The sequence below is a fragment of the Pomacea canaliculata genome, linkage group LG3, assembly GCF_003073045.1.
Source record: "Pomacea canaliculata isolate SZHN2017 linkage group LG3, ASM307304v1, whole genome shotgun sequence".
Lineage (NCBI taxonomy): Eukaryota > Metazoa > Mollusca > Gastropoda > Architaenioglossa > Ampullariidae > Pomacea > Pomacea canaliculata.
In genome coordinates this window covers 40,877,213-40,894,259 of record NC_037592.1, presented here as the reverse complement: position 1 = coordinate 40,894,259, position 17,047 = coordinate 40,877,213, and the positions used below count along the sequence as shown (strand labels likewise).

At 37.6% G+C, this 17,047-nt stretch overlaps 2 protein-coding genes across 2 annotated transcripts; one reads left to right on the top strand and one right to left on the bottom strand.

The window, feature by feature from the left end:
* The first annotated feature begins 288 nt into the window (after positions 1-288).
* Positions 289-5,181, top strand: LOC112558896 (thyrotroph embryonic factor-like). Its single transcript, XM_025229647.1, has 5 exons — positions 289-448; positions 1,308-1,667; positions 3,447-3,566; positions 4,033-4,115; positions 4,207-5,181. The coding sequence occupies exons 1-5, from the start codon at positions 358-360 to the stop codon at positions 4,450-4,452; spliced, it is 900 nt and encodes a 299-aa protein (XP_025085432.1). The 5' UTR covers positions 289-357; the 3' UTR covers positions 4,453-5,181.
* A 1,017-nt stretch (positions 5,182-6,198) lies between these two features.
* LOC112558895 (protein FAM47E-like) lies at positions 6,199-16,876 on the bottom strand. The gene is made up of 9 exons (XM_025229646.1): positions 16,505-16,876; positions 16,009-16,165; positions 15,131-15,352; positions 9,993-10,135; positions 9,089-9,221; positions 8,455-8,694; positions 7,797-7,961; positions 7,142-7,219; positions 6,199-6,660 (listed from the first exon to the last, which is right to left on the bottom strand). The coding sequence occupies exons 1-9, from the start codon at positions 16,579-16,581 to the stop codon at positions 6,529-6,531; spliced, it is 1,347 nt and encodes a 448-aa protein (XP_025085431.1). The 5' UTR covers positions 16,582-16,876; the 3' UTR covers positions 6,199-6,528.
* Between the last annotated feature and the right edge of the window lie 171 nt (positions 16,877-17,047).

The following is a 17,047-nucleotide window of genomic DNA, read 5'->3' as shown; positions in this document are numbered from 1 at the left end:
CAGTGTCCTTATAGTTTTATTGGAAACTAAAAATTGTGTGACTTATTGCTAAAGGATTCTTTTGATGTCGCGTATGTGCATGACTCTTACTCTTCCCAGGCATTCATGACTGCAGATTTTGTGACAATAAAATTGTCTTATCTGTTATATATATCCACCTAGTACACACACAACACACATGTAACGCACACAGTAATAAATACAAACATTAAGGCAGCTGTGTTAGAAACTACGTAGCCGCAAATGATCGACGGGTGGCCGCAGACAGCGAGTACGTGTACACAGCGTAATCAGGTCAACTGGTACACGCGCACTGAGCGTTCACCGAGTAGGACACAGGAAGCTTCTCCGCTAAAAATGGCATCTGCACGGCAGTCTCTCCCAGGAATAACTCTCAAATCTTTGCTAGAAAATCCCGAGCTTCAAATTTCGCCGCTGGCAAATGAAGGTAAGTTAACCTGCTTGTTTTTGTTGCATTTTTTTTGGTAAAGTGTAAAAAATTTTTCTTCGCAGTCTTCAATGAAGGCTTCTGTACTTCAGACATCTGTACACACCCAGGCTCAAGTTCGTGTTGGTGTTTTTCCACTTTGAAGTCAATTGTCCAAAATTCAGCATCAGATGCTGATGTCCTCAGAAGTTGTGAAAATATTGAGATAGACTTACACTTATTTCCCATTTGACCAGCCCAGCATCAGATGTCACGTTCCCGTGCAACGTGAGGACAACAAAAAGGCCAAGGTCATAGCTCTCTGGCTTCGTTTCGCTCCGTTGCACCTTTCCACCCAATTCACCTATATATTTACGTGCTTATGGCCAGGACCACAAAATGGTGCATGCATAAATACTATGACTTCCCTAGTAGTGGGCAGTGACCTGGCTTCACAAACATAAACAACTGTCAGCTAAAGTATAAATCGCCCCTCCTCTCCCCAGTCAAATTAATAAATATGAGTCGTATTTTAAAACAGGCACCTGCTTTATTAATTTGATTATTTATCGTACTTTATGTATTTACACTTTTTTTATTTTAAATGGATTGTTCTACATCTACCTTAAATAGAATAAAGCTGGATTTACATTTTAAAGTATCATTTAACAGGTTCACAAACTTGTGTATAAAAGGGTATAGTTAGATGTTTTCAAAATTGTCTGTTATGTACCGTCTAGCATTTTATATACCTGTAAATAAAACAAGATCAAGCATCTTCTATGATATGTGTAGGTTGAAAACAAGTGTTTAAAGAGATTGTGAAATGTTTTGTGGTATTATGAGATCTTACATTTTCCAATTCACTTTTTGTTTACAGGAAAACACGTAAAGGAGAAAGAGGCAGACAAAGAATTACCAGAAATTGATTTTAGTTCTGCTTTTTTGGGTCCTCATCTCTGGGAGAAAACATATGATGCAAGTGATTTTGATTTGGAGTATATGGACCTTGATGAATTTTTGGGTGAAAACAGTATTCCTCTTGAGGATTCTACTCTTGGTCAGAAGAAATGTTCATCAGCTATCCCCAGTCAACATTCCAGTGTACATTATTACCCTAAAGAAAACATTGCTAGTGATGTGCAGGACCTTCAGAAGACACCGGCACATTCATGTCCTTCACTTCTTTCTCCATCAACTTCTTTTGGCATCGTTGCCAAGGAGAGTCTCTCAGTTGCAGGTACAAGCAGAGATACAAGTATTATTCAGCCCATATTTCAGTCCTTAGTCTAGTGGTGTAACAGTGAAGCCAGTCATCAAAACAGAGTCATATAGTCAGTTGTTGTCGCTGGATGTGTGATGACAGAGTGTGGTAACTTACAAGAAATACATTGATGTAATAGAGCCTTAAAGACCAACCACTAATTCAATAAAGTGCACCTGACATACAGGGGTTTATCACTTTCTATAAACACTTCTTTCATACGCATACAGTTCACGCATTAGTGAAAAGAGAATACAAGTGTATATAAGTTATAAGTTTATAGCATCCAGACCTCATTTACACATGGTGGGCATGTAATGTGGACTGATAAATGACCTGTGCAAAATAAAGTTTCTAAGTAAAACACAAGATTTCAAACTTACCGTGCCTCACAGCATGGCACGATCACATGAAACCTTAACATCTACTACCAGCAATTTATAAAGTACTGTGTATTGATTGCTGAAATCATAAAAAACACTGGGCCATTCTTTTCTAAGTTCAAATGCTAGGTTAAGAAATCTATGGTGGAAAATTGAAAACAGCAAAGCAAAATTAATGCAATGAGGTCTGCTGAAATATTTTGATATATGGCAGTTTTCAAACCTTGTTTTTAGAATTACAAAATCTTGTATGTGTGTGGGTGAGCGAGAAATTTTTTACTAATTTTTTAAAATATTTTTAAAAAAGTGTGAGGATTTGCATTAGTAATTATCTTGAAGGTATGAAATGAGTTCTTATCACAAGATAGGATTGTTATCTACTTCATTTCTCAACCAGTTGTGAGTTCTACAGGTGTAAAAGAAATAATAAATTTATCATACAATAAGACTTAGAACCTTTACATTTTTCTTGTTTGAAATGGCAGGGTTTTTGAAGTCAGCTTACTGCTGGGAGACTTGGAGTCAATTTTTCATTGTTTAATTTTGTTAATAATCCACTGTTAATTAAAATCCTAAGCAATATACGTTTGCAATTATGAACAAAATATTTACAAAATTTTTTTATTGCCTATGTTTCATTTGATTACAGGTGTAATAGATAAACTATTTTCCAAACAGTTGTGCATAAGGTGCTGATATGCTTATATCTATATTGCCTATATCTCATTCTTATTTTATTTGTATTTGCAAATTACACAAAGGAGAGGAGCCTTATATGATGGCCTAATTCCATAAAATGGTTCAAGGTGCTGAGTAGAGTCTTGTAGTTTGTAGATCGTCTGAGTAGCTTGTTCTTGGCATTCGGTGAGAGGATGGTAAAGGCGCAGAAAGGTGGCTAGCAAGGCGTTGCAAACAGCTGGTTATGACTTGAAATATGGTGTGAGTGAAGGTGAAGGAGAGGCAGAAGGAAAAGTGTAAAGACAATCCCTATAGATAATGACAGCAATTCCACTTTTTTAAGAAAGTAGCCTGCCGGGGTGAGTGCCTTGCATTTAGGATCATCACAATCATGGAGCTAAGAGATGAAGAAAATGTCAAGGTCATGCCCAAGGTTGTGGTCAGCAAGCAGACCAGCCTAGCCAGCAGGATTCGCAAATCACAAAAAGACAGCACCAGAATCTCCCAAGCATATATATTGCCACACTTCAAAATAAACAAGTCATTTGCCATTTTTTTATTACTTTTGAGTCACATTTCAAATTAAGGCAGCATTTTGTCAAGGATGGGTGATCTAAAGACTGCTGCATAGAAAACGAAATAGATGGGAGCATGTTTAGACAGTGGAATGTGAATCTTGCATTTTCCTTTAAAGGTGCCACAGGATCTCTGTCCCCTGGAACTTCATCAGGCTCAACCCCACCTTCAAGTCCTCTGCCCGTCAAAATACAATTCCATTGCACAGAGCAGGATATTGCTCTTTCATCTGTTCCTGGTAAGTGCTTTTGTGTACTGTAGTACATGTTAATGAAGGTATTAAATTTTAGAACATCAAACTTAGATAATGACTACAATGATTCTTCTCTGGTAGTCATATACAATTGAAAATGTAAAGCAACTAGAAGTATTTGAGAAATGTACAAACCTGCTGAACTATAATAAACATAGGTGGTCGCTGTTCAGCTCATTTTCCAGCACGACCGCTATTATTAGTCAAAGGTCTCTAGATACAGAAATCATTTGGATGACCGTCTAATGATGACAACCATTGACCACTACAATGTTACAATTCTTATCCTAAATTGTTATTTAACTTTTTTCCATTCTAATATTATTAACTATCTGTCAGTCAGCCTGTCTGATTAAGATTTATCAGCTTTGGGAAGAAGGATTTTATATATTACAGTTTAGTAATACAACTTTGTCCAATGTAGTAAAAGATTAAAATGACATTTGTTCAGGTCAAAAGGAGTTTGACCCTCGTCACAGCAATTTCACTGATGAAGAGCTAAAGCCTCAGCCAATGATTAAAAAGTCAAAGAAGGTAATCATTGGAAATCCAGTTATCTTATCTGGATAAGCTGGAAATGTTAATGCTGAATTTTTAAAATAAAAATATATCCCGTCTTTTTCAGATGTTTGTTCCCGATGATATGAAAGATGAAAAATACTGGGCTCGTCGCAAGAAAAACAATAATGCTGCGAAACGATCACGTGATGCCCGCAGAGTTAAGGAAAATCAGATTGCATTAAGGGCATCATATTTGGAAAGAGAGAACAAATGTCTGCGTAAAGAGATGGAAAAGATTCATCATGAGAATGCCAAACTGAGAGAGCGTTTGAGAAAATATGAACCAGAGCTCTTGAAAAATCTCCCTTAAAGACGAAAGAAGATATATAGATATGTAGCACAACACTTATTTTTTATTCTCCGTCTATTGCTTACAAATATCTGTTAATAGTTTTTGAATCATTATCTTAATAATCTCATTTTATTATTTTTGACTTGTACAGTTCATTAACCCTAGATGTCCATGATGGTGGATAAAGTGTTAAATTCTCTCTGGCTGTACTAACAACATAATCTTTTATGAAATGTTAACCCAGGTGCAATGTGTTAACTAAAAATGACTTGTACAGTTGATCAACTCTAGATGTCAGTGATGGTGGATAAGATTTTAAGCTCTCTGTTGCTGTAGTAACCATAATCTTTTATTAAATATTAATCTCAGGTGCAATGTTTTAACTAAACATTAGTGCATTTCAAAAAAAGAAAAATTATTGTCAGTTCTGCCTGGATGGAGCATAGCAGCATTTCTGCTATGTGCATACTTTAGTATTTCTCACTTATCCTCAATTACACATAATTTCTTATGCAGTATGCAGTTTTATTTCTACTTGTAATGCACTTTTGTGCAGATCCAGTTTGTTATTAGTTTTCTTGCAACGGAAGACAATATTGTAGTGTGAATAAGAAATAGAAACATTCATGTCTGCTGAAGGTGAGAGAGTCATTCTAAATTGTTTGACATGGAAATTTTAGAGTTAACATTTGGTAGCAAGTATAGACTCCTTGTACTTTTTGCCTGAATTAAAAAAAAATCATTTTGCTTGGGCATGTTCGAATTTATGTGTTATGCATATATACAGACATAACATGTATCCTTTATGGAAGTGATGTGTTGAGAATGGTAGACAAAGTTCATGGAAGTAAATGTGCAAAATGTAAACTTTGCATGTGACCATGGTCGAATGTTGGAGAATGCTTTATGACGCATTTTCCACCTTATTATATGCTCAATAACGAATGCACTTGCAACTTTGAGTGGCAGTCAAATGAAACATTGTGGATGCTAGGAAAATAATTCCTGCTCATGGACTCCCTACATACTGAAGAAGTTGGCACCCCTGACTAGGAGCTAAAGCTTATTGTGAATGGTGATGAGAGCTAGTGTCACCATTATGAGCCAGAAATGCGTTGCTCAGGAATGCAGTGGAAGCACGCATCATCCCCTCCTCTGGAAAAGTTCAAGACACAGGCCAGTGCAGGGAAAGTCATGTTGTCCTTTCTCTTTGAACATTGGGCCTTTCCTTGAGGAATTATTGAAACATGGTCACATCATTAATGGGGAGCATTAAGTGGGTACTCTTGTGTGCTTGCGTTCAAAAATCCAAAACAAACTCACAGGACTCTTGAAACAAAGTGTCATTTTGTTACGTGGTAATGCATGCCCCCACACAAACGTAACAACGACAAGCTGCTACAGTTTATACTGGACCACACACCTTATAGCCCAGATTTATCGCCATGCAATTTTCACATCTTTGGTAAACTGAAGAAGCATCTGAAAGGCAAGAAATTTTCATCGTAAGCAGCAGTGCAAAGGACTGTTTTTGAGTGGGTTCAATTCCAGCCCAAGGCGTTTTATGAACAGGGCACCTAATGCCTTGTTTCACAGCAGAAGAAATGCCTTGCCAACCCTGGAAATTACTAGTAAGTAAATCTCCATGTCCAAAAATATATATATATTTTTTTTTTTGCATCTGCTATGTTTCATTTGAATACCCCTTGTCTTTCAACACTGCATTTACAGGTGAGGGATGAGGGTACATAACAGATCATATCATTGTACTTTTCATGGAGTTTTATAACTGTTTTTTTAGACAACAGTAGCATATTCTCTGGCTGTTAGCTTAGCAGATAAGTTTACAAAGGAAAACTTGATCAATCACATAACTCTGCTGAAAACACCGTGACTGCCAGCCACACAGATCCAATACAATGTCAATGTCTTGTAGGGATGTTTTAATGTAATCACAAAAAAGTGGCATGGTAGAAAACCATTGTTATTTTTATGCTATTTAGTAGTCCTTTGTGTACAAAGCCATTTAATGTCTTTCAAGGTTCATTGCTGCAATCCCCACAGTATTATATTATGTATCATCAATAACAAATTCTATGATTTACGATTATAAGTACTTTTTACAACACCCAAAGACTTCTTCTGTTTGGCATGGAGTTCAGCTTCCAGACGTTTTTTGTCTTCCGCTTCTGTCTTTCGCTGAATCTCAGCAACTTCCTCCAAAAACTATTCAAAGAAGCAAAAAATGTTATTAATCAATCACAAAATTAGTTCTATATTTGGGGTGGGTAGGTGGGGATCATTTCCTAGATATATTTTAGAAAATGTGCCAAGATTTTGCTTCCTTTGTTAGAGTGCATGCATTGAAAGGAAATCAAGTTTGCTGTCACCCACATTTTACAAGAGCAACAAAGCATGCTCATTACTAGTCAGCTGAAGCAATCATACAACTATTGTAGCTATGAATCTCTGTGAGAATTGGGGTAGGACATCAGATGCTCATAACTAATTAAAGCTTAAAAGTGCATTATTTCTAAAATATCTCATGCCACAGCTACAAAAGACACAAAAATGAATCTAACATCATTGAAAATATACTATAAAATAACACCTGTGATTGCGTGCATCTTTATTGATTTTGGTGGGAAACAGAATGGGTAGTGAGCTTATTACACCAGAATAATAATAAAAATTCTCTTCACTATACCTCTGGTTTTCTGACCCCTTTCTTATTGGTGAACTCCATGAATGCTTTAGAAGCATGCATAACTGCAAGATCCTGGTTCTGGAATTTCAGAAAATGTTGTTACTAACAGGCCATAGATTTACCCATACACGTACATTCCAAAGATTTATTTCCTTCTCTCTCAGCCCCAAAAAGTAATAAGTTCTCTGCCCCTTGCTCTTTAAACTGACTATATTTGAAGTCTGGCATCAAAACCCATCTCTTTCAGAAATACCTTGTGTATCTAACTCTTCTGTTCATTTCTATATTCCCATCATATTCACCACTGTGTAGTGTGTATGCTGTTGTTTCATTATATGCATGTAAAACTGTCAATTTGTTTGTAGTCCTGTGAATGTAGCACACTGAATTACCTCCACACTAGGAAATTCAGTTTCTTAACTTTAATTATTGTATTTTTTTAAAGTATTTATAAGTTCAGAACATTGTATTATAATAATAATGAGAACTTATAATGCGCAGCATCACAACCAAGATAGGTCATACTCTCTGCGCAGACCAATAATCTTCAAAACAAAACTTGGTACACAAAATCATCTTCCACAAAGGGCAACTAAATGTAAACATCAGTTGTACTTCTATAACACAAAAGACACCTTGCTGAAGACTATCTTACCAGAACTTGACCCTTCCTCTTTGCTTCTGACATATCTTTGTCCTTCCTTTCTAGTGGATCAGTCAACTCTTCTTTCCAGTCAAGCTTCTTCCAGGTGTTGGGTGGCAGATACCAAGCACCATATTTGAACTTCACCCAGGATGGCTGGTAATTTCCACTCATCCTCTGTTTGTTAATGAAAAAATAGAGTTAGACAAAAAGTATGCGGTTCAAAAGTAAAGCTTTACAAAGCTGTCTTTAAACGCATCTTGCATAATAAATGCATACAAAATAAAGAATATGTAAAGTTACCAAAAATTTCTGTTTAAAATTGCATGCACAGTGGTTGTTTTGGTTGTAAGGGTATATACAGTAATATTTTCAAATGTTTTTAGAATCTAAAAAATTATGGCACCACAAAGGTAGATCATTTTACTATCTTCTAAGCATATGATGTTTTTAAAAGGAAAAAAAGTGTGATGGACAAAATGCTAATCTATGACATTCATTGCTTTGGGTGCTGAGGAAAAACTTTAATCTGAGATTTTCTATGCAACAACTGTGGTATAGAATGCTTTAACCCATATTAAGAAAGTAGCTATCATACTAAAATAGTATGTATCCTGTCTTGTGAACAGATAAATGCAGGTGAGACCAAAGACAAGAAGCTCATGCACACCCAAGAATGAGGAGACATCTCTGGTTTGGGAGTGGGTTTGACAGCTTGCTGCTGTGATGGTGTGGTAACAGACATTCGCAGTTCTGGTGGTACATTAGTCAGCTCCACCACATGAATAGGTACAGACAGTGCTGGCTTAGTGTCATAACCACTAGCAAAGAGACTGGTAATGGTTGATTCCTCAATGTTATTGGTTTCTCCTCCAAGATCTGCTATCCACTGGCAGAAGTCATGTGTTACCTGAAGGTCAAGGTGAAACTTTAAGAAACAAGCCATGTGAACATACAGCAAGAGATTCAAAAGGATAATGATTTCATCTCGGACTTTCTGTCAAAGATATGCAGGACAATAAATCCAAGAACTGCTCAATTTTATTCATTTATCTGATGTTCTGACTCATGACAGAAAGTCAAATGCAAATTAGTGCATATAACAGTATAATAAGCATTGGTGTTAGATGTAAGGAATTAAATGTGATTCACTGTTGATCTTATGTGTTTATTGCTCTGCTTCTGTTTGGTTTAAGAGTATTTAAGAGTCTATGATGAAATTTGCATAGAGATTTCACTTAAATCAATTATTTTCACTGCCACAGTCATACACAAAGCATGAAGTATTTATGTTTCTCTCTTACTTTCTTAATATGTTCTTCCTGTGAAAGGGATCCCTTTTTATCTTGTATACGCCGATCTTTCTTCTCATCATTTTCTTCCTTTCGTGGTAGCCAACGGTAAGGATTACGCACTGTCACAGTGTCATCTTTTTGTCTGAAGAAAAAAATTCCTCCAAAAAACAGCCATCATATGCACAGAAGGAAAAATGCGAGCAACCAGCTATAAACGACATGCACAACAGAACTTAATAATGAAAAGCTATTGGTGCAATGTAAAATAAGCCTTTTATAATAGACACTGAAGACCATTCTAATCCACAAATGCAAAGAAAATTACTGGCATTTAACACAGCTACAAGCCAAATGTGCATGCCTGCTAACATATGGCATAATGCAGCGCATAATCTCCTGGGAAAAGTAGTTATTTTGTTTTTTAAGTTGGTGGCGCAACAGCAATGAACAAAGAAAAGCCAGATATAAGAAATGCATTCTATTTTCACAATGACAACAGAAGCAGCCTCACCGCACCAGTTTCAAACTCTTTATAAAGTAAAGCTTACAGCCAATAGTTTCAACGATAAGCATGGGTAAAGTTGGATTAAAGGCTTTGTGAAAATTATAAACTAGATCACGACAAAAACTGGTTTGCTTCTCACTACAGTAAATAATAACAGAATTAAATGTTCGATCTAACAGTTGCTTTACTTGGAGACTTCAGGACTAATTAAATGGTAATCTTCTAGCAATACAGTTTAAAAAGCATATTTATATCTTATTGTATAAAGAATTACTAAGAGCTGAGGGAACGAGGTACTACTTAAGCTGCACTAAATGTCAAAAAGAATCTGTTACTTTGTTCAAGTACTTTTCACTTCAAGCTACTCTGCTGTTTCCACTCAGCATGAGTGACTATATGGTTACTTACTCAAATTCTTGATTTTCATTCTTTTCGGGTGATGTTGATCCTGCTTCTTTGTCTTCCATTTCCTGGGGTTCGTCATCAAACAGCGCATCTTCATCTGCCATGTTCATCTCAGGATCAAGTATATCAACAAGGTCTTCAAACGTCTGCATAAATACAGTAAAAATGTGGTCAGATTTTAATGTGGCCGCTAATGAATCATTGTGATCAATGACTGGCTTTTTTTCTGACAGCAGACATGCTAAGATCAAAATCAGAGGATTACCAGTTAACAAAACTAATAGGATATGAGAATGGGACAGCGCCTAGTAATTACTTTTTATCGTGTGAATTATAGATCTGATAGACTAGTTGCTTTATATCTACTGGAACTGTGACGTGAATAACTTGGCGACAACTAGATCAAAGTTAATGAAATAACTCTAGTTTTTCCTACTCTACTAACATTATTTCTTGCTCTCTGAGGTTGCAACTTTCTAACTGAAATATTTCTTCGCTAAAAATCTCCCTCTATGACCTAGACGTAGATCTGAGACTTTTCCGCCGATGCTGTACGTGCTGACTCGATCATTCGGTGCAGATAAGAGATTAAGTATATATAGTGGCATTTTAAATAATAATGTATATACCTTGAAACTTTTTAAAATTTCATATAATCATTTAGAACTTACGTGAAGTCTTCTGAAAAAAAATGGCACCTTAGCTCCCCCACCATCACCTTGGCAACGGGTCCCAGTGCTTTGTGGGTAATCTCAAGAACGATGAGCGCTAAGGGAGCAAACCACGACAGCCCTTCATGATGCTAACAGGGCATTAGTGGCGAAGGCTTCCACGATCACTGGGCCCACATGTTCGCGACCAAGAGGACCCACCGGCTGGAGGGTATATTTCATTTTCGCACCACTAAGTGTATATGTCCTAAGAAAGGGCTACGGATGGATGACGCAAATTAAAGATAATGCCGTATCGGACGAAGTCCAGATTAACAATAACAGTGCGTTCCAATGGCAAGCTGGAGAGAAGAAGGAAGGGAACAGCGACAAGTGGAGTCAAACCAACGAAACCATATAAACTGCATAGAAAAGGAACTTCCATCGGCACGTGGAACGTCCACAAGCTACATCAATATGTGGCAAGGTAAAAGAACTCGTCGCGAGCTAGAACGGATGCCCGTGGGATATGTACATGGGTTGGCAGATGACCAGGCTTTGGGAAGGACATGGTGGGTTGGCAGATGACCATGCAGGCTTTGGGGAGACGATGTCTACAGGCTCTGTGACAGTGTGTGTGTGTAGGGTGGTGGTGGTGGTGGTGGAATTAAGCACAATCATAATGTGAGCTTAGAACCTATAGGATACATCCAAGCGCAGATACAGGAAGTGATCACAACCTCGTCTTAACGAACCTGATGTTCAAGCTGAAGGTGATGTACCATATGTCCAACACCTGAATTCTCTTAGTCCTGGACAAGCTTTAATTCGAGACCCAAACACTGCAAAACTCTTCCAGAACCAAGTTGGAGGCAAACATGGTCTACTGTGATGTGAATAACCTCCATGGAAACATCAAAGGTGCTCCTCTCCCAAACCAATGAGGTACAATGTAGGTGGGGGTGTGGGGTGTGGTGGTGGCAGAAAAGGAAGCATCAGCTATGGGTTATGAAGAACTATATAGAGTCATGAAAGAGGTCTTGAAACCTTTGTGAGCGGAGGAGGACTCTTCAACAGTCATGTCCTGATCGAAAAACGTCTGCAGCATGGCAGGGAATTGTGCCATAATTTCATCGACTTTAAAAAGGCTTTTGACAGAGTTCTGGCATTTGATGAGGAATTCAAAGTAGAAGATCTTAATTGAATAACTGAAGCATTGTTCAAGGCTCCAGGAGCTTAGCACTCCTTAACAGCCATGTGAGAGGGATCTTCTAATGATTCGAATGTTGACCAGGGCTGCTGTTCTCTATAGTTAGTTTATTCCTTGTTGCTCCTTTGAGGAGCATAGGACCACAACAACACCTCGCCAACGGACCCGGTTTTGGGCAGCCCCCTTCAGTTGGGTCCATGGGGTTCCGATGTCCTTTGCCTCATTTTCTACTGTTTTTTCCAAGTCTGCTTTGGTCTCTCAACTCTCCGCTTCCCCTAAGGGTTCCAGTTAGGTGCCTGCTTGGCAATGGTGTCAGCTTGTTTGTGTAGGGTGTGTGCTATCCAGCCCCATTTGTGCTTTTTGACATCTTGGTTAGAGACATTCTGGTTGGTTCTTCTCCATAGGCTGCTGTTGGAGATCTTTTCAGGCCATCTTATTCCCAGAATAAAAGGTTTACTAAGTTTCCCATAACTTGGCAGGATGAGTCTTCGTACAACCCTTGAATGATGCTTATGAGCTAAGGTGGAATGCAGTAGGGAATCATCAGCATCCAGATGACGACCCTGTCTACACTGTCAAATGCCTTCTCGTTCACAAAAGTTATATAGAGGGAGGACTGCCACTCATTAGACTGCATAATGATGATACGGAGGGTGGCAATGTGGTCAGTGCATGATCTATCCTGGCGAAACCCTGCTTGTTCTGGTCTCAGTCTCTTGTCTAGTGCCTTTTTTAGTCTTTCTAGAATTACCCTTGATAGAACTTTACTGGGGATGAACAGCTGCATGATCCCCCGCCACTTGTTGCACTAAGAGAGGTCTCCTTTCTTTGGTAACTTGACCAGGTGACCTAGTTTCCAGTCTGTTGATACTAGCTCTTGTTCCCAGATCTTGTATAGAAGGGGCTGTAAAATTGTTACTGTTTTTTCTGGGTTTGCCCTTAATGCTTCTGGGGGTATGCCATCCAGGCCTGCTGCTTACCATTTTCATGCTTTTGATAGCTTTGATGATTTCTGTCTTAGTGGGAGGGCTTGCGTTGACATGAAGTTGTTGAGTTGCTGGTGGTATGTCAGGTAAAGATGATGGATGAAATCAATTCACGATCTCTTTAAAGTGTTCCATCAAGCGGTCTCTTTGTCCTGCATAGTTTGTTATGGACTTGCTGTCTTTGTCTTTCACTGGGTTGTTTGGGATAATGTTTCTGCCTGACAGAATTCGTGTTATTTTATATAATTGCTTCATGTTTCCCTGTATAGCTTCTGTATCTGCTTCCTCTGTCAGTTCCTGGGTGAAGCATCTCTTGCTCTGACAGACCTCTTCACTTGGCGGTTGGCTTCCCAATATTCAGCTGAGATCTCCCTTCTCTAGTTGATCTTGACACTGGTTGAGCTTCTGTTTTAGTCCCTTTCTTGATTCAATCTTTGTCCAGGTCTCTGGGGTCATCCATTCCTTTTGTTTTCTTTCCTTCTTCCCTATAACATTTGTACAGGTTGTCTTGCAAATGCTCTAGAGTGTTGACCAGTGTTCTTCCACAGCTGCTTCTGTCAGACTTGAAAGGGGCTCATACTTATTCTTGACTTCACAGTTATAAATTTCTCTTGTTTCCTTGTTCTTGAGGTATTGAGTATTGAGCTTGTGGTGTGGTCTGCCTGCTGGATCAATGAAGGACCAGCTTAATCTTGACAACTGCCACTAGGAGCTGGTGCTCTGAAGCAACATCTGCACCTCTCCTCACTCAGAGATCTTGAAGACTCCTTCACCACTTTCAAGCAACTGTTATATAGTCAATCTGGTTTTCTGTTTGGCCATCAGGGGAAGTTCAAGTTTTCTTGTGTATATTCTCCCTGTTTGTGTTATCACCTCTTTTTCTCTAATCAAGTCAGAAATCACCAGAAAATAAAATGTAAAAAGGTGCTGCCCAATTCAGTCCATGGCCTAACTTAATTGTTCTTCTGTTCAAAGGCTATAATAACTCCAGTTACTCTTAAGTAAAGAATTTCAGCCAAGTAGGGAGGGGTAAAGATCACAAATGGCTCACTGTCTATGGCATTTGGAAGATAGAACCCTACCCTCCTTTTCCCTGATACCTATTTCTGTTAAGCAGCTACTAGGAGGGGAGGGAAAGTTTTCCAGATTCAGGTTTAAGTAGGCTTTGAACTACTGACCTGCTCCACAGCTGAGCATGTTAACCACATGCTATTTGAGACCTAATATCTTTAACTGGAAAGTAGCAATACTTTTTTGTTTAACGATTCCAATAATTGTTCTTTTAATACAGTATGAAAACACATTTATTAAGTGTGATGTCCACCTCTTAAACCATACAAATGCTTGTATGAATATGATGAATTGTTTTGGCAAACATAAAATCCTTGCTTTAAGGAAAAAAAAAAAAGATACACTGGCTAACAGTTCCATTTTGAAAATGTAATTTGTTTTATCTTCTTTATTGAACAGGACTGTATTTAGCATTCATTTAAGAGAGTTAACTGATATCACTTTAGTTAATGAGAAGGAGATAAATTCATATAACACAGCCCAATTCGACATTTATGCAGCTATGAATTATTCAAAACAAACTTAAAGTTCAGAAATACTTTGCTGTCTCATTGAACATCAAACATTTAAAATGAACTCCAAACAAATTGAAAATAACTGTCAGAGATTTTATAGCAGTACCTTAATTCCATGATTTCCTTGAGTGCCATGTAAGTCAATTTTTTTTTTTTTTTGACATCTTGTCAACATCAGCAACAATTGGAAACTACACTACAGACATTGTTCATGTCAGCTATGAAATTTATTAACTGGAGTGCAATTTAGTACTACTCTATGAACATACAAGTGAAAACAGATGATAGTTATAAAAAGAACATTTCACATTTATGCTTAAATCGTGTGGGTGAACCAGCCTGGAGATATATGAAGCAAACATGCATGTAGCTAAGGATATCTTTTGGATTTGCATATAAAGATGCACGGCTGTAAAAGTGCTTCACAAATGTAAATTAATTTAAATGTAACTGCATCTTGTATGACAACTGTGGCTTAACAATACTACTTCAGACATCATTTTGTTAATGTTTCCTCTCGAGTGAAAAATATTCCCATAATCATGTCTCCTGTACAGGACAAAATCTTTAGGCCATCTTGAACCTTGATAGAATGCTAGACAGGAAGAAAAGACTGATTTTTTTGGTAGTCATCAGCCAGGCATCATGAATAGGTTGATCTTTCCATCATTGTATTAGATAACTACATAGGTAACAGCTCAGACCTTACCTCTGTTGGCACACTCTCTTCCAAGTGGGGGTAAAGAGCCAGTGGGTGCTGTAATAATCCATACTCTATCTCATCGATGTGTTCCCGCTTCTGTTGCTGTAAGGGTGTAATTCGGGAAAAGCAGACCTGCTGTTTGGCAAATCGATGATGTGCTGCTGGTTGTTTTATTGTTTTTTTTACAATACTTATGCCAGTTATGTTTGGTCCTTGTCCTCTGTCTAACTGTTTGGAAACACCAAACAGACTGAATGTAAGATGGATAGTTAGATAAATTGATAAAAATCATATAAATTGAATGAGGCACAATATATTTGGTGAACAAAAGAAAAGACTGGGAGACATAAACAGTTCAACATGAAACTGATTAAAATATTAAAAAATATGTACATATCTGTTTTTTCACCACAGTAATTATTCAAAAGCGCCCGTGGCGCAGGTTAGCGCTGTTAACCAATACCTTCTCGGGCATGCTGTTCTTTCTCTGCACGTCTGGCGTTAACAGATATATTAATAATAATTATTTCAAAAGAAAATGTTTCTTTCAGAGCCTTCAGCCTTCAAATCACTCTTGGAAAACATATTTGTTCAGAAAGTACTACTTGTGTCTTTCTTTGCTATTGTTTGACTAGATTTGCCTGAAAATGATATGCTTTTCATGCCAGTGAGGAGTGGGTTATTTATGTTTTTTTAAAATCATGTGCATGACCTATAATGGGTGTGCTGAAAAGTTGTTGAACAGCCACCTTATAAATGATGATGATGATTGATGATTGATTGATGATTGATGATGATGATTGATGATTGCATTTATTGCTAGTGCACACCCCATTCCAGTTCTCAAGAACATTTACCATAGCATGAGAATGTAGACAAGTTACCTTTATGAAATCACTCCCTTCTACAATAGGAGGAAGGCCATCACGGAAATCATCCAGTCCATCCTTGATAAATATCCAGTTCTTACCAGAAATTTGTCCAGATGTGTTGCCTGGTTTTAGTGACTTGATGTATTTTGTGTTTAACCGTTCTTTATACCTGTAAATGATGACAAGAGCATGTGACATAACAGGAGCAACTAAGTAATATAATGTATTAATGTATCAGCGCACTTATTCACTCTGTTGCACTTACTAGCTGTTTCCACATCAAATAACATGATTACTTGTACAGTTATTATAAGTCTTCATTTCAAGGAAGCAAACAGACATCATTTATCATAGGTTTTCTTCATTTTAACATATGAAGTTTCATTATCTGTCAGTAGCTGAAAATCATTGGTTTCGCTACATTTCATTTATAACACTCACATGAGTGGAATATATCATATTTTCGTAACTACGCAAAGCCATAATAAACGATTTACAAAAGACTTACCATGGTTGATATTTAATTTTTTTCTCTGTTAATGTCTGGACAAGTGCAAGATCATATTTCTTTTCGGCAGTTGCCATTACTGCGAGAAGGCAGAGTCCAGAGAAAGATAAACACCGTCACTTTTTTCCCCGTGTTGTACTATGCAGACATGATTATTCCTACCACCGACACCGACTGTGGCTGTCGCCATACCTCCAAACCATATATTTTTTTGCTTGATAAGATCTTAACAACGAACTCTTTCAATTTCCTTTCCTATAAAAATATTACACAAGAATTTGCATGCGTACTGCGAGTCTGAAACATTTAATTGTAACAATAGCCGCCATACATGGATATTTATTGTTGCCATGGCTACTGCATGCCTATAAAAATAAAATTTAAAAAAAGTAGGCGAGGGAGACTACTCATTGACAACTTCATTTACCTCCCTTGCACACACCATTTAAAATTTAGCGGCAGATTTCTTAAAAAATATACTACCTTCATTGCGCATCATTTCCTTTCTCTCACAAAAAACCCACTTTGACCCGTGGAGGTAAT